The following is an 18,704-nucleotide window of genomic DNA, read 5'->3' as shown; positions in this document are numbered from 1 at the left end:
GGACACTGGGATTGAGGCCGGACTGGACACTGGGATTGAAGCCAGACTGGACACTGGCATTGAGGCCGGAATCGACACTAGGATTGACGCCGGACTGGACACTGGGATTGAGGCCGGACTGGACACTGGGATTGAGGCCGGTCTGGACACTGGGATTGAAGCCGGACTGGACACTGGGATTGAGACCAGACTGCACACTGGGATTGAGGCCGGACTGGACACTGGGATTGAGGCCAGACTGGACACTGGGATTGAGGCCGGACTGGACACTGGGATTGAGGCAGGACTGGACACTGGGATTGAGGCTGGACTGGACACTGGGATTGAGGCCGGACTGCACACTGGGATTGAGGAAGGACTGAACACTGGGATTGAGGCCGGACTAGACACTGGGATTGAGACAGGACTGGACACTGGGATTGAGGCCGGACTGGACACTAGGATTGAGGCCGGACTGGACACTGGGATTGAGGCAGTACTGAACACTGAGATTGAGGCCGGACTGCACACTGGGATTGAGGCCGGACTGGACACTGGGATTGAGGCCGGATTGGACATTGGGATTGAGGCCGGACTGTACACTGGGATTGAGGCCGGACTGAACACTGGGATTGAGGGCGGACTGGACACTGGGATTGAGGCCGGACTGGACACTGGGATTGAAGCTGGACTGGACACTGGGATTGAGGCAGGACTGGACACTGGGATTGAGGCCGGAATGGACACTGGGATTGAGGCCGGTCTGGACACTGGGATTGAATCCGGACTGGACACTGGGATTGAGGCCAGACTGGACACTGGGATTGAAGACGGACTGGTCACTGGGATTGAAGCCGGACTGGAAACTGGGATTGAGGCCAGACGGGACACTGGGATTGAAGCCAGACTGAACATTGGAATTGAGGCCGGACTGGACACTGGGATTGAGGCCAGATTGGACACTGGGATTGAGGCCGGACTGGACACTGGGATTGAGGCCGGACTGGACACTGTGATTGAGGCCGTACTGGACACTGGGATTGAAGCCGGACTGGACACTGGCATTGAGGCCGGACCGACACTGGGATTGACGCCGGACTGGACACTGGGATTGAGGCCAGACTGGACACTGGGATTGAGGCTTGTCTGGACACTGGGATCGAAGCCAGACTGGACACTGGGACTGAGGCAGGTCTGGACACTGGGATTGAAGCCAGACTGATCATTGGGATTGAGGCCGGACTGGACACTGGGATTGAAGCCGGACTGGACACTGGGATTGAGGCCGGACTGGACACTAGGATTGAAGCCAGACTGGACACTGGGATTGAGGCCGGACTGGACACTGGGATTGAAGCCAGACTGGACACTGGCATTGAGGCCGGACTGGACACTGGAATTGATGCCGGACTGGACACTGGGATTGAGGCCGGACTGGACACTGGGATTGAGGCTGGACTGGACACTGGGATTGAAGCCGGACTGGACATTGGGATTGAGGCCGGACTGGACACTGGGATTGAAGCCGGACTGGACACTGGGATTGAGGCCGGACTGGACACTGGGATTGAAGCCAGACTGGACACTGGGATTGAAGCCAGACTGGACATTGGGATTGAGGCCGGACTGGACACTGGGATTGAAGCTGGACTGGACACTGGGATTTAGGCCGGACTGGACACTGGGATTGAGGCCGGACTGGACACTGGGATTGAGGCCGGACTGGACACTGGGATTGAAGCCAGACTGGACACTGGCATTGAGGCCAGAATCGACACTGGGATTGACGCCGGACTGGACACTGGGATTGAGGCCGGACTGGACACTGGGATTGAGGCTGGTCTGGACACTGGGATCGAAGCCAGACTGGACACTGGGACTGAGGCAGGTCTGGACACTGGGATTGAAGCCAGACTGATCATTGGGATTGAGGCCGGACTGGACACTGGGATTGAGGCCGGACTGGACACTGGGATTGAAGCCAGACTGGACATTGGGATTGCGGCCGGACTGGACACTGGGATTGAGGCCGGACTGGACACTGGGATTGAAGCTGGACTGGACATTGGGATTGAGGCCGGACTGGACACTGGGATTGAGGCCGGACTGGACACTGGGATTGAAGCCGGACTGGACACTGGGCTTGAGGCCAGACTGGACACTGGGATTGAAGCCAGACTGGACACTGGGATTGAAGCCGGACTGGACATTGGATTGAGGCCGGACTGGACACTGGGATTGAAGCCGGACTGGACACTGGGATTGAGGCCGGACTGGACACTGGGATTGAAGCCAGACTGGACACTGGGATTGAGGCCGGACTGGACACTCGGATTGAGGCCGGACTGGACACTGGGATTGAGGCCGGACTGGACACTGGGATTAATGCTGGACTGGACATTGGGATTGAAGCCGGACTGGACACTGGGATTGAGGCCCGACTGGACACTGGGCTTGAAGCCGGACTGGACACTGGAATTGAGGCCGGACTGGACACTGGGATTGAGGCCGGACTGGACAATGGGATTGAAGCCGGACTGGACACTGGGCTTGAGGCCAGACTGGACACTGGGATTGAAGCCGGACTGGACACTGGGATTGAGGCCGGACTGGACACTGGGATTGAAGCCAGACTGGACACTGGGATTGAGGCCGGACTGGACACTCGGATTGAGGCCGGACTGGACACTGGGATTGAGGCCGGACTGGACAATGGGATTGAAGCCAGACTGGACACTGGCATTGAGGCCGGACTGGACACTGGAATTGATGCCGGACTGGACACTGGGATTGAGCCCGGACTGGACACTGGGATTGAGGCTGGACTGGACACTGGGATTGAAGCCGGACTGGACATTGGGATTGAGGCCGGACTGGACACTGGGATTGAAGCCGGACTGGACACTGGGATTGAGGCCGGACTGGACACTGGGCTTGAGGCCAGACTGGACACTGGGATTGAAGCCAGACTGGACATTGGCTTGAGGCCGGACTGGACACTGGGATTGAAGCAGGACTGGACACTGGGATTTAGGCCGGACTGGACACTGGGATTGAGGCTGGACTGGACACTGGGATTGAGGCCGGACTGGACACTGGGATTGAGGCCTGACTGGACACTGGGATTGAGGCCTGACTGGACACTGGGATTGAGGCCGGACTGGACACTGGGATTGAGGCCGGACTGGACACTGGGATTGAGGCCGGACTGGACACTGCGATTGAGGCCGGACTGGACACTGGGATTAAGGCCAGACTGGACACTGGGATTGAGGCCTGACTGGACACTGGGATTGAGGCCTGACTGGACACTGGGATTGAGGCCTGACTGGACACTGGGATTGAGGCCTGACTGGACACTGGGATTGAGGCCGGACTGGACACTGGGATTGAGGCCGGACTGGACACTGGGATTGAGGCCGGAATCGACACTTTGATTGACGCCGGACTGGACACTGGGATTGAGGCCGGACTGGACACTGGGATTGAGGCCTGACTGGACACTGGGATTGAGGCCTGACTGGACACTGGGATTGAGGCCGGACTGGACACTGGGATTGAGGCCGGACTGGACACTGGGATTGAGGCCGGACTGGACACTGCGATTGAGGCCGGACTGGACACTGGGATTAAGGCCAGACTGGACACTGGGATTGAGGCCTGACTGGACACTGGGATTGAGGCCGGACTGGACACTGGGATTTAGGCCGGACTGGACACTGGGATTGAGGCCGGACTGGACACTGGGATTGAGGCCGGACTGGACACTGCGATTGAGGCAGGACTCGACACTGGGATTGAGGCCGGACTGAACACTGGGATTGAGGCCGGACTGGACACTTCGATTGAGGCCGGACTCAACACTGGGATTGTGGCCGGACTGGACACTGGGATTGAGGCCGGACTCGACACTGGGATTGAGGCCGGACTGGACACTGGGATTGAGGCCGGACTGGACACTGCGATTGAGGCCGGACTCGATTCTGGGATTGAGGCCGGACTGGACACTGGGATTTAGGCCGGACTGGACACTGGTATTGAGGCCGGACTGGACACTGGGATTGAGGCCGGACTGGACACTGGGATTGAGGCCGGACTGGACACTGGTTGGGCATAGATCGTTGATACTTTATGCTGCTAAAGTTAGAGGTTTCATATAGTAATGCTTCAAATGCAATCGCTTACTATGGTGTGTGATTCAGAGTGAGGGACAGCACAGTCCCATTCGCACCGTGAACTGCGAACATCGTGGAAATAAGCGGACAATCGCAGCAGACTGATTTAGCTTGCAAAAAAAACGATTTTATTTTTCTTCGTTCATTTACATATTGTACAGCTCAATAGTAGGAAAATATCTTTGCACAGCCCATGGGCATCGCACTCATTGAAGCCTTTATGTACAACCTTAGTCCCTTTATTGATTGCTGCAGACAGTAAACCAGACAAGGTGCACTGCACAGCTTCTATTTGAAATAACTTTATGATTCAACAACAGCTTATCATCACTTGCTATCAGAGATCTATTTACTGCTCCTCTGTGTTATGCCTAAGAATCTTCATTGAGGTTGTCGATCTATTGCCGTTGAGCATTCTTCTCATGACCATCTTTGACGATAACATTCCTGAAGAGAGTTAGAAGAGGCTTCTGACCTCGCTCATCCCAGGACTTCATGAAGCCTCCGTAGCGCTTGTCTTTCAGTGGTCCCCGCCAGCGGAAGTGGCCAAATTTGTAATCGTCCCCATCTTTCTTCACGTCTTCTTCAGGCAGCTCATTGTCCATGCTTTCCTGGGGCATATCGTCCAGGTTTGCGAACGGTAGTGGCTGTGTACGCAAGCTGTCAGGGCCCCAGCTCTGCGCCATGCTCTTTGGTCCCCTGCCCCACCTGAAGTGGGTCATTTTGTAAATCTTCCCGTCTTTCCTCTTGACATCTTCCAGCACCTCCTCCTCGCCGACGTCTGATGTCTCGACTGGGTAGTCAAAATCTACAGATACTTCACGTTTGAGTTCAGGTCCCATGTTCTCCAGTGACTCATCTTCAAAACTATTTGGGTAGACCTTGATGGGCCTCCTCTTCCTGCCCATGGGCTTGCCCCATCGGAAATGTTCCATCGAGTAGGACCTCTTGTCATCTTGCCTTGGAAACAGAGTCCCCATCTCCTCATCTTCCACCTGAGAGATTTGGGACACTATGGCAGGGAGAACAGGTTCCTCTTCTCTCTTGTTCCCTGAAAATCCCGTATTGTTGCCTCTTTTTTTCCCAAACTTGTCCCAACGGAAATGGCCCATGACATAATTCCTGAGGCTCTCTGCAATTGGCTGTTTGTTGCCGTTGTCGGGGAAGATTGGGGATTCGAGCGGCTTGTCCAGTTTGCAGGCTTCAATACATTCCTGTGGAGGGCAAGTGGAAGAAGGTTTGTTACTTTCATTCGCTATTTGTGGTCAACCTTTACTTGGCTGAACAACTTGGTGTTAGTCAGTATAATAGATTCAATCTTAAGTGTCAAAGGAAGAATTTCTGCATCCCCATTGTCTCCCTGTTTATCTTCCTGCCCTGAAACTCTTGCTTTTCCCTCACAGGGACCAAGAGCCTTGGCAGTGAGTGTGGCAGGTTCCATGATGGTGAAGGGAAGGGAGGCAGGGCCAAGCCCATTGCAGTCCGTGCAATGTCCACACCAGTATCACTGGACAGTGATCAGGAACAGGAACCCAAGCATAGGGACACTCAGGCCAAGTGTAATCATCCCAGCAACATTTCAGACGAGGCTAACTCAGCATTGCCAGTCTGGTCAATGTAGGTCAGCGAGCACAGTGGCTGGGTGAGCGGGACTGGGTGTGAGTTAGGACACGGGTCAGCGAGCACAGGGGGTGATGGGTGAGCGGGACTGGGTGTGAGTTAGGACACGGGTCAGCGAGCACAGTGGGTGATGGGTGAGCAGAACTCGGTGCGAGTTAGGACACGGGTCAGTGAGCACAGTGGGTGATGGGTGAGCGGGACTCGGTGCGAGTTAGGACACGGGTCAGTGAGCACAGGGGGTGATGGGTGAGCAGAACTCGGTGCGAGTTAGGACACGGGTCAGTGAGCACAGGGGTGATGGGTGAACGGGACTGGGTGTGGGATAGGACACGGGTCAGTGCGGGGGGTGATGGATGAATGGGACTCGGTGCGAGTTAGGACATGGGGCAGCGAGCACAGAGGGTGATTGGTGAACGGGACTCGGTGCGAGTTAGGACACGGGACAGCGAGCACAGGGGGTGATGGGTGAGCGGGACTCGGTGCGAGTTAAGACACGGGACAGCGAGCACAGGGGGTGATGGGTGAGCGGGACTGGGTGCGAGTTAGGACACGGGACTGTGAGCACAGGGGGTGATGGGTGAGCGGAACTCGGTGCGAGTTAGGACACGGGTCAGTGAGCACAGGGGGTGATGGGTGAACGGGACTGGGTACGAGTTAGGACATGGGACAGCGAGCACAGGGGGTGATGGGTGAGCGGGACTCAGTGCGAGTTAGGACACGGGACAGCGAGCACAGGGGGTGATGGGTGAGCGGGACTCGGTGCGAGTTAAGACACGGGACAGCGAGCACAGGGGGTGATGGGTGAGCGGGACTGGGTGCGAGTTAGGACACGGGACTGTGAGCACAGGGGGTGATGGGTGAGCGGAACTCGGTGCGAGTTAGGACACGGGTCAGTGAGCACAGGGGGTGATGGGTGAACGGGACTGGGTGCGAGTTAGGACATGGGACAGCGAGCACAGGGGGTGATGGGTGAGCGGGACTCAGTGCGAGTTAGGACACGGGACAGCGAGCACAGGGGGTGATGGGTGAGTGGGACTGGGTGTGAGTTAGGACACGGGACAGCGAACACAGGGGGTGATGGGTGAGCGGGACTCGGTGCGAGTTAAGACACGGGACAGCGAGCACAGGGGGTGATGGGTGAGTGGGACTGGGTGCGAGTTAGGACACGGGACTGTGAGCACAGGGGGTGATGGGTGAGCGGGACTCGATGCGAGTTAGGACATGGGTCAGTGAGCACAGGGGTGATGGGTGAACGGGACTGGGTGTGGGTTAGGACACGGGTCAGTGCGGGGGGTGATGGATGAATGGGACTCGGTGCGAGTTAGGACATGGGGCAGCGAGCACAGAGGGTGATTGGTGAACGGGACTCGGTGCGAGTTAGGACACGGGTCAGTGAGCATAGGGGGTGATGGGTGAGTGGGACTGGGTGTGAGTTAGGACACGGTTCAGTGAGCACAGGGGGTGATGGGTGAACGGGACTTGGTGCGAGTTAGGACATGGGTCAGTGAGCACAGGGGGTGATGGGTGAGCGGGACTCGGTGCGAGTTAGGACATGGGACAGCGAGCACAGGGGGTGATGGGTGAGCGGGACCGGTTGCGAGTTAGGACACGGGTCATTGAGCACAGGGGGTGATGGGTGAACGGGACTCGGTGCGAGTTAGGACACGGGGTCAGTGAGCACAGGGGGTGATGGGTGAGCGGGACTCAGTGCGAGTTAAGACACGGGACAGCGAGCACAGGGGGTGATGGGTGAGTGGGACTGGGTGTGAGTTAGGACACGGGACAGCGAGCACAGGGGGTGATGGGTGAGCGGGACTCGGTGTGAGTTAGGACACGGGACAGCGAGCACAGGTGGTGATTGTTGAACGGGACTCGGTGCGAGTTAAGACACGGGACAGTGAGCACAGGGGGTGATGGGTGAACGGGACTCGGTGCGAGTTAGGACACGGGGTCAGTGAGCACAGGGGGTGATGGGTGAGCGGGACTCGGTGCGAGTTAAGACACGGGACAGTGAGCACAGGGGGTGATGGGTGAGTGATACTGGGTGTGAGTTAGGACACGGGTCAGTGAGCACAGGGGGTGATGGGTGAACGGGACTCGGTGCGACCTCCAACATGGGCAGCTGAGTTTTAGATGAGCTGAAGTTTCTGGAGGGTGGAAGGTGGGAGACCGGCAAGGGGAGTGTTGGAATAGTCAAATCTAGAGGTAACAAAGGCATTGTAACAACACTCGAGAAGCTCGACACTATCCAGGACAAAGCAGCCGGTTGATCGACACCCCATCCACCACCTCCAACACTCACTCCCTCCACCACCTCCAACACTCACTCCCTCCACCACCTCCAACACTCACTCCCTCCACCACCTCCAACACTCACTCCCTCCACCACCTCCAACACTCACTCCCTCCACCACCGGCGCCCCCTGGCTGCAGTGTGCACCATCTACAAGATGCACTGCAGCAACTCGCCAAGGCTTCTTCGGCAGCACCTCCCAAACCCGCGACCTCTACCACCTAGAAGGACAAGGGCAGCAGGTGCATGGGAACACCACCACCTCCACGTTCCCCTCCCAGTCACACACCATCCCGACTGGGAAATATATCGGCCGTTCCTTCATCGTCGCTGGGTCACAATCCTGGAACTCCCTCCCTAACAGCACTGTGGGAGCACCTTCACCACACAGACTGCAGCGGTTCAAGAAGGCGGCTCACCACCACCTTCTCAAGGGGCAATTAGGGACGGGCAATAAATACCGGCCTTGCTAGCGACGCCCACATCCCAGGGACAAATTTTAAAAAGAATGGTTTCAGCAGCAGATGGGTTGAGGCAAGGGTGGAGACAGGCAAAGTTAGAGAGCTGGGAGAAAGTGGTCTTTGTGATGGAGCGTATAAGGCATCCAAAGCTCAGCTGAGGGTCAGATAAGGGCATGGGATTGTGGGTAATGTATTAGCATGGAAAGAGGATTGGTTAACAGACAGAAAACAGAAAGCAGGCTGTAACTAGTGGGGTGCCGCAGGGATCAGTGCTGGGGCCTCAGCTATTTACAATCTATATTAATGACCTGGGTGAAGGAAGAGTGTAATGTATCCAGGTTTGCTGATGATACAAAGCTAGGTGGGACAGTAAGCTGTGAGGAGAACACAAAGTGTCTGCAAAAGGTTATAGATAAACTGAGTGAGTGGGCAGTAAGGTGGCAGATGGAGTATAATGTGGGGAAATGTGAGGTTATTCACTTTGGTAGGAAGAAGAGAAAACCAGTATATTTTTGAAATGGTGAGAAATGTTCAAATGTTGGTGTTCAGAGAGATGTGGGTGTCCTTGTGTAAGAAACACAGAAAGCTATCATGCAGGCACAGCAAGCAATAAGGAAGGCAAATGGTATGTTGTCCTTTATTGCAAGGGGGTTGGAATATAAGAGTAAGGAAGTCATGCTACAATTGTACAGGGCCCTGGTGAGACCACACCTGGAATACTGTGCACTGTTTGGTCTCCTTATCTAAGGAATCATATACCTTGTACTTGCCTTGGAGGCCGTACAACAAAGGTTCACCAGATTGATTCCTGGGATGATCACATGGTTTCAGGTGGGGTGGAGTATATGTTGTGATCGAGGAAGACTTGCTTCCACTCTAAAAGTGAGTTCTCAGGTGACTGAACAGTCCAATACAAGAACGAGAGTCTCTCTCACAGGTGGGACAGACAGTGGTTGAGGGAAGGGGAGGGTGGGACTGGTTTGCCGCACGCTCCTTCCGCTGCCTGCGCTTGGTTTCTGCATGCTCTCGGCGATGAGACTCGAGGTGCTCAGTGCCCTCCCGGATGCACTTCCTCCAATTAGGGCGGTCCTTGGCCAGGGACTCCCAGGTGTCGGTGGGGATGTTGCATTTTATCAGGGAGGCTTTGAGGGTGTGCTTGTAACGTTTCCTCTGCTCACCTGGGGATCGCTTGCCGTGTAGGAGTTCCGAGTAGAGCGCTTGCTTTGGGAGCCTTGAGTCAGGCATATGGATAATGTGGCCTGCCATATGTTGTGATATCGCTACACCAGGTGGTCTATACCAGTCTGTCACTGTTCGTATTCCCATGGGGGGGATTGTCCTATGAGGAGAGGTTCAGTAGAATGGGCCGATACTCTCTGGAGTTTAGAAGAATGAGAGGTGATCACATTGAAACATACCAGGTTCTGAGGGGGATTGACAGGGTAGATGCTGAGAGGATGTTTCCCCCGGGCTGGGGAGTCTAGAACCAGGGGTCACAGTCTCAGGATAAGGGGTCGGCCATTTAGGACTGAGATGAGGAGGAATTTCTTCACTCAGAGGGTGGTGAATCTTTGGCATTCTCTGCCCCAGAAGGCTGTGGAGGCTGAGTCTTTGAGTATATTCAAGAAGGAGCGATAGATCTTTGGACACTAAGGGAATCGAGGGATATGGGGATCGGGCAGAAAAGTGTAGTTGAGGTGGATGATCGGCCGTGATCTCATTGAATGGCGGAGCAGGCTCGAGGGGCCGAATGGCCCACTCCGGCAACTAATTCTTATGTTCTTAAATAGGACGGCGAGATTGCGAAGGGCCTGGGGAGAGCCTGAGACAGTGGACAGAGAGTGGGGTGTGATCTGAACACCATGGCTTTGGTCACCCAATGAACATTCCCGGGAGCGACAGGGTGAGGCTCGGGGTCAGACAGTGACTTACCAATAGTTTAGGAACGGAGGACAGCTCCCTGCACTTGGGGCGGGCCCAGCATTGCCCCAGCTGGCCCGAGATCGGAGCCCACATCATGCCCAACACCACCAGGACACCTTTCCATACCGACTGCTGCCTCATAGCTGGATCTCAGGATCACCAACTCCTGCCAGGAAAGCACAGGGAAAAATATATCACTCAGAAACCCCTCTCCCCCAGCACCCTGTGTTACTGACTGTATCTGTACTGATGTTAATCCAGACTCAGTAACCCCTCTCCTCCAGCGCCCTTTGTTACTGACTGTATCTGTACTGATGTTAATCCAGCTCCCTCACACTGTCACTCAGTAACCCCTCTCCCCCAGCGCCCTGTGTTACTGACTGTATCTGTACTGATGTTAATCCAGACTCAGTAACCCCTCTCCCCCAGCGCCCTGTGTTACTGACTGTATCTGTACTGATGTTAATCCAGCTCCCTCATACTGTCATTCATTAACCCCTCTCCCCCATCGCCCTGTGTTACTGACTGTATCCCTACTGATGTTAATCCAGCTCCCTCACACTGTCACTCAGTAACCCCTCTCCCCCAGCACCCTGTGTTACTGACTGTATCTGTACTGATGTTAATCCAGCTCCCTCACACTGTCGCTCAGTAACCCCTCTCCCCCAGCACCCTGTGTTACTGACTGTATCTGTACTGATGTTAATCCAGCTCCCTCACACTGTCACTCAGTAACCCCTCTCCCCCAGCGCCCTGCGTTACTGACTGTATCTGTACTGATGTTAATCCAGCTCTCTCACACTGTCACTCAGTAACCCCTCTCTCCGAGTGCCCTGTGTTACTGACTGTATCTCGACTGATGTTAATCCAGCTCCTTCACACTGTCACTCAGTAACCTCTTCCCCCAGCGCCCTGTGTTACTGACTGTATCTCTACTGATGTTAATCTAGCTCCCTCACACTGTCACTCAGTAACCCCTCTCCCCCAGCAGCCTGTGTTACTGACTGTATCTCTACTGATGTTTATCCAGCTCCCTCACACTGTCACTCAGTAACCCCTCTCTCCGAGTGCCCTGTGTTACTGACTGTATCTCTACTGATGTTAATCCAGCTCCCTCATACTGTCACTCAGTAACCCCTCTCCCCCAGCACCCTGTGTTACTGACTGTATCTGTACTGATGTTAATCCAGCTCCCTCACACTGTCACTCAGTACCCCCTCTCCCCCAGCGCCCCGTGTTACTGACTGTATCCCTACTGATGTTAATCCAGCTCCCTCACACTGTCACTCGGTAACCCCTCTCTCTGAGTGCCCTGTGTTACTGACTGTATCTGTGCTGATGTTAATCCAGCTCCCTCACACTGTCACTCGTAACCCCTCTCCCCCAGCGCCCTGTGTTACTGACTGTATCTGTACTGATGTTAATCCAGCTCCCTCACACTGTCACTCAGTAACCCCTCTCCCCCAGCACCCTGTGTTACGGACTGTATCTGTACTGATGCTAATCCAGCTCCCTCACACTGTCACTCAGTAACCCCTCTCCCCCAGCGCCCTGTGTTACTGACTGTATCTGTACTGATGTTAATCCAGCTCCCTCACACTGTCACTCAGTAACCCCTCTCCCCCAGCACCGTGTTACTCACTGTATCTGTACTGATGTTAATCCAGCTCCCTCACACTGTCACTCAGTAACCCCTCTCCCCCAGCACCCTGTGTTACTAACTGTATCTGTACTGATGTTAATCCAGCTCCCTCACACTGTCACTCGTAACCCCTCTCTCCGAGTGCCCTGTGTTACTGACTGTATCTGTACTGATGTTAATCCAGCTCCCTCACACTATCACTCAGTAACCCCTCTCCCCCAGCGTCCTGTGTTACTGACTGTATCTCTACTGATGTTAATCCAGCTCCTTCACACTGTCACTCAGTAACCCCTCTCTCCCAGCACCCTGTGTTACTGACTGTATCTCTACTGATGTTAATCCAGCTCTCTCACACTGTCACTCAGTAACCCCTCTCTCCGAGTGCCCTGTGTTACTGACTGTATCTCTACTGATGTTAATCCAGCTCCTTCACACTGTCACTCTGTAACCCCTCTCCCCCAGCGCCCTGTGTTACTGACTGTATCTCTACTGATGTTAATCCAGCTCCCTCGCACTGTCACTCAGTAACCCCTTCCCCCCAGCATCCTGTGTTACTGACTGTATCTGTACTGATGTTAATCCAGCTCCCTCACACTGTCACTCAGTAACCCCTTTCCCCCAGCGCCCTGTGTTACTGACTGTATCTGTACTGATGTTCATCTAGCTCCCTCACACTGTCACTCAGTAACCCCTCTCCCCCAGCATCCTGTGTTACTGACTGTATCTGTACTGATGTTACACACCTTGAACACTGTGTCCAGTTCTGGTCAGACCCACCCTGTCTGCGTGTCTGTCTCTATCTCTGTATCTCTCGCTCTAGCTCCACCTCTCCTTGTCTCTCTCTCTCTATCTCCATGTTTCTCTCTCTCTATCTGTACCTCTCCTTGTCTCTCTCTCTCTCTCTCTCTCTCTCCACCTCTCCTTGTCTCTCTCTCTCTATCTGTACCTCTCCTTGTCTCTCTCTCTATCTGTACCTCTCCTTGTCTCTTTCTCTCTATCTCCCTGTCTCTCTCTCTCTTTCTCCACCTATCCTTGTCTCTCTCTCTCTCTCTCTCCACCTCTCCTTGTCTCTCTCTCTCTATCTGTACCTCTCCTTGTCTCTTTCTCTCTATCTCCTTGTCTCTCTCTCTCTCTCCACCTCTCCTTGTCTCTCTCTCTCTATCTGTACCTCTCCTTGTCTCTTTCTCTCTATCTCCTTGTCTCTCTCTCTCTCTCCACCTCTCCTTGTCTCTCTCTCTCTATCTGTACCTCTCCTTGTCTCTTTCTCTCTATCTCCTTGTCTCTCTCTCTCTCTCCACCTCTCCTTGTCTCTCTCTCTCTATCTGTACCTCTCCTTGTCTCTCTCTCTATCTGTACCTCTCCTTGTCTCTTTCTCTCTATCTCCTTGTCTCTCTCTCTCTCTCTCTTCAGCTATCCTTGTCTCTCTATCTGTACCTCTCCTTGTCTCTTTCTCTCTATCTCCTTGCCTCTCTCTCTCTCTCTCTCTCTCTCTCTCCACCTCTCCTTGTCTCTCTCTCTCTCTCTCTCCACCTCTCCTTGTCTCTCTCTCTCTATCTCCATGTCTCTCTCTAACTTTTTTCCCCACCAAGTATTTATCCAATCCCGGTTTGAAAGTTCTGATTGAACCTTCACTCCCCTTTTCTTGTGCCCTTTTCTTTCCATTTCTTTCTCTCTCCATCTCTCCCTTCCCTATTAACCCTGTGACGTATTCGTTGATTATGCTCCTTGATACTGTTCAGATGGTTTCTGCACCAAATTCAGGAATATAATGAGACGTTAAATGCATTACTGCAGTGCAACATTCTGCTGGAATCGAGCGACAGGCCAGTAGGGGTGAGTCTGCAGATAGTCTCCGAGCAAGGGAGGAACTTTGCTCCGGAGCAAATAGCCGGAGATTTCACCGTGAAGGAAAGTTGTTGTATCTTCAGACTCTTCTGTTGGAGAACCAGCGTTACACCAGCCCACAGGGGCTCAGTCAGATACCCACTGGACGAGACATCCCGCAGGGCATAAACCCAGAACTCAGAGCCAGACCTCCTGTCTCCCCGGGACTGTCTGGGTTAGGGTCTGAACACTGCACCTTCTGACTCACAGCCGGGAAAGCTCCCACCAAACTAAACCTTGCTCCAGAAAGGAAGGTTATTGGACAAACTGACATTAGTGTGCCAAGGAAAGGGAAAAGCAGATGTTACTGTCAGAGTGCGGGGTCATCGGCCGTACACAGGCAGCATGGATCGGAGCGCAGACACTCTCGAGAACTCATTCCTGGGATAGAATCATAGAATCAGCAAACAATTACCACACAGGACGCTATTTCAGCCCATCGTGTCCGCGTCGGCCGACAAAGTGCTACCCAGCTTAATCTGCAAATTTCTTTATCATGTCCTCTACATTTAAATCTATATAATTAATTTATACTACAAATGCAAGGGACCCAGTACTGAGCCCTGTGGAACCCCACTGGAAACATCCTTCCAGTCACAAAAACATCCATCAACCATTACCCTTTGCTTCCTGCTCTGAGCCAATTTTGGATCCAACTTGTCACTTTGCCCTGGATCCCATGGACTTTTACTTTTGTGACCAGTCTGCCGTGTGGGACCTTATCAAAAGCTTTGCTAAAATCCATATACACTGCATCATACGCACTGCCCTCATCGACCCTCCTGGTTACCTCCTCGAAAAATTCAATCAAGTTAGTCAGACACGACTTTCCCTTAACAAATCCGTGCTGACTGTCCCTGTTTAATCCGTGTCTTTCTAAATGAAGGTTTATACTGTCCCTCAGAATTGTTTCTAATAATATGCCCACCACCGAGATTAAACCAACTGGCCTGTAATTACTCGGTTTATCCCTTTCTCCCTTTGTAAACAAAGGTACAACGTTAGCAGTTCTCCAGTCCTCCGGCACCATTCCTGTAGTCGGAGAGGACTGGAAAATGATGGTCAGAGCCTCCGCAATTTTCCTCCCTTGCTTCTTTTAAAAGCCTCGCATATATTTCATCCGGGATGGAGTATAAAAGCAGGGAAGTCTTGCTACAGTTTTATAAGGTATTGGTGAGGCCACTCCTGGAATACTGCATACAGTTTTACATCCCTGCACTTACATTGAGGAATATATCATTTAGCACTGCCATTTGTCTATTTTCTAGCCTTCGTTTCTTCAGCCTTCCAAACTCGCTTACTAATCAGTACCTTCCAATTCCTGCTTTGCTTCTCTCCCTTCTGAATCTATTCTCCGGTTCCCATTCCCCTGCCAAGCTAGTTTAAACCCTCCCCAACAGCACTAGCAACCTTCTCGCGAGGATACTGGTCCCGGCTCTGTTGAGGTGCAACCTGTCCGGTTTGTACAGGTCCCACCTCCCACCAGAAACGGTCCCAATGCCTCCAGAATCTAAAGCCCTCCCGCCTGCACCATCCCTCCAGCCAGGTATTAATCTGCTCTATCCTCCTGTTTCTGTACTCACTCGCTCACGGCATCGGGAGTAATCCGGGGATTACTACCTTTGAGGTCCTGCTTTTTAATCTCTCTCCTAGCTCCCTAAACTCTGCCTGCAGGACCTCACCCCAGTTATGTTGTTGGTCCCGATGTGGACCACGACATTTGGCTGTTCACCCTCTTCCCCCAGAATGACCTGCAGCCGCTCAGTGACATCCTTGACCCTGGCATCAGGGAGGCAGGCCGGGGAGTGGAAGGAGCAGCGTGACGGCAATTCACTCCGGGGAGCAGCACGTGCTGGAGCAGGAGAGCACCGGCAGTGAAGATGGACATCACCAAGATCCAGGTCGGTGATTGGAGCGTGGGCAGGTACAGCTGGAGCGGGGAGGTCGGGCCGGAGGAGCGGCGAGAGTTTGTAGAGGGACGTGACCGGGGCGCAGGAGAGGCGAGGGCCCAGGGGCAGCACGGACCAGCCCACACTGTGATATGTGCGCGCACTGGGTCCGTGCAGCAGAGCTGGTCTCCAGTCGTCCTGGTTAACCCTTGCCACTGGACCGAGACCTCGCTCTGTCAAGCCCCGTGTGGTGGCTGGTGTGCAACGGTCACCCCACGTTAAAAAAATCCACACACAGGCATCTTCCACCCTTCAGGATGTAGTTCGGGATCTGGAATATTAGGTCCTTCATTGAAACACCTGAGAACTTTTTGACGTGGAAACAAGTCATCCTCAATTCGAGGGACTGCCTATGATGATGATGACCAGGGAGGCATAATACCATCCTGGTAAGGAGACTGCAAAATTGAGAAACCCATATGTAGATCCAAGGTTGACTGGATAACAACGGGGTTGAGCAGAGTAAATGCGGAGAGAAGCAGTGACTGGCTGACACCAGGTATGGGGTTGGAAAGCTGAGAGATTTGGATGATGAGCACCGGAATCAATGGTGCAGGGGAAGGAGAGCAGGGAATCCTGAAACCCTGAGACAGAGTGACGAGAAATCTGGACATTGGACACTGCCCCTGGACACTGGACACTGCCCTGGACACTGGCCCTGGACACTGGATACTGCCCCTGGACACTGCCCCTGGACACTGGACACTGCCCCTGGACACAGTCCCTGGACATTGGACACTGCCCCTGGACACTGGACACTGCCCTGGACACTGGATACTGCTCTGGACACTGCCCCTGGACACTGCCCTGGACACTGCCCCTGGACACTGCTCTGGATACTGCTCTGGACACTGCCCCTGGACACTGCCCTGGACACTGGCCCTGGACACTGACCTGGACACTGCTCTTGACACTGCCCTGGACACTGCCCCTGGACACTGGCCCTGGACACTGACCTGGACACTGCTCTGGATACTGCTCTGGACACTGCCCTGGACACTGGCCCTGGACACTGACCTGGACACTGCTCTGGACACTGCCCCTGGACACTGCCCTGGACACTGCCCCTGGACACTGGTCCTGGACACTGCTCTGGACACTGCCCCTGGACACTGCCCTGGACACTGCCCCTGGACACTGCTCTGGATACTGCCCCTGGACACTGCCCTGGACACTGCCCCTGGACACTGCTCTGGATACTGCTCTGGACACTGCCCCTGGACACTGCCCTGGACACTGCCCCTGGACACTGGCCCTGGACACTGCCCTGGACACTGCCCCTGGACACTGCCCTGGACACTGCCCCTGGACACTGGCCCTGGACACTGCCCCTGGACACTGCTCTGGACACTGCCCCTGGACACTGGCCCTGGACACTGCCCTGGACACTGCCCCTGGACACTGCTCTGGATACTGCCCTGGACACTGCCCTGGACTCTGCCCCTGGACACTGGCCCTGGACACTGCCCTGGACACTGCCCCTGGACACTGCCCTGGACACTGCCCCTGGACACTGGCCCTGGACACTGCCCCTGGACACTGCTCTGGACACTGCCCCTGGACACTGGCCCTGGACACTGCCCTGGACACTGCCCCTGGACACTGCTCTGGATACTGCCCTGGACACTGCCCTGGACTCTGCCTCTGGGCAGAGTTGGTGAGAGGGAGCAGGTCCAGAAGCGGGTTGCTTGGAGCTTCGGACAGTGATGTGAGACAGTCCGGGAGCTGGGAAGCTGCTGTGGGCCGAGTGGCCTCTCCCAGCGTTAGGCAGCCGGCGCTGTTTGCACAGGAACCTTACCTTGAACTGTTGCTGTGTCTGCGGCTGCTGCTCTCCGCCTCTATCTCCCTGTCCCGCAACTCGGGGCTTTTATACCGTCCTTTCCATTCGTATTTCAAAGAGATTCGTCATCACGATTAAATCAACCTTTTCAAGGACAATAATGGCAGGAAAGCTGCAAAAGACAAGAGAATGAGAGCGTTTAGCAGACGTGGCAGCAGCGGCCGAGAGCCGGTGCTGGATTAACACCTCTCCCACACACAAAGTTCACAGGTAGGCGCTAAACCCTCGCACCTTGCGCCCCCCGCACCGCCCATTCTCCACCACAGCTCGCCTGTCACACGCTGCCCTCCCCGTGAAACCCTGATTTTAAGCTTCATTGCGCATTTTCACAGAAGCTGCTCCACAGATCCGCACTAAGTGGCGAGGACCATTGCAGGCAGCGCTAACACCGCCCCCGGCCGCTCCGCCTTTGTCCCTCATCCGCTCCGTGACCGGGCTCCGGGGCCACAGCTGCCGGACTCACTGCCCCTGGGCAAAGGTCAGCAACAGTCTCACTGGGGGGGGGGGGGGGGGGGCAAAGGTCAGCAACAGTCTCACTGGGGGGGGGCAAAGGTCAGCAACAGTCTCACTGGGGGGGGGCAAAGGTCAGCAACAGTCTCACTGGGGGGGCAAAGGTCAGCAACAGTCTCACTGGGGGGGGGGGGCAAAGGTCAGCAACAGTCTCACTGGGGGGGGGCAAAGGTCAGCAACAGTCTCACTGGGGGGGGCAAAGGTCAGCAACAGTCTCACTGGGGGGGGGGCAAAGGTCAGCAACAGTCTCACTGGGGGGGGGCAAAGGTCAGCAACAGTCTCACTGGGGGGGGCAAAGGTCAGCAACAGTCTCACTGGGGGGGGCAAAGGTCAGCAACAGTCTCACTGGGGGGGGCAAAGGTCAGCAACAGTCTCACTGGGGGGGGCAAAGGTCAGCAACAGTCTCACTGGGGGGGGGCAAAGGTCAG

General features: G+C 54.8%; 1 protein-coding gene across 1 annotated transcript; it reads right to left on the bottom strand.

Annotated features, from left to right (window-relative positions):
* Window positions 1–4,552: 4,552 nt before the first annotated feature.
* pomca (proopiomelanocortin a) lies at window positions 4,553–17,831 on the bottom strand. The gene is made up of 3 exons (XM_070888604.1): window positions 17,725–17,831; window positions 10,461–10,617; window positions 4,553–5,368 (listed from the first exon to the last, which is right to left on the bottom strand). Exons 2-3 carry the CDS (start codon window positions 10,590–10,592, stop codon window positions 4,553–4,555), a joined length of 948 nt encoding a protein of 315 aa, XP_070744705.1. The 5' UTR covers window positions 10,593–10,617; window positions 17,725–17,831.
* Between the last annotated feature and the right edge of the window lie 873 nt (window positions 17,832–18,704).

This window comes from Pristiophorus japonicus, chromosome 9 (genome assembly GCF_044704955.1).
Source record: "Pristiophorus japonicus isolate sPriJap1 chromosome 9, sPriJap1.hap1, whole genome shotgun sequence".
In the NCBI taxonomy this organism is placed as follows: domain Eukaryota; kingdom Metazoa; phylum Chordata; class Chondrichthyes; family Pristiophoridae; genus Pristiophorus; species Pristiophorus japonicus.
Note: the sequence above shows the minus strand (reverse complement) of the source record. Positions and strands in the feature narration are given on the sequence as shown.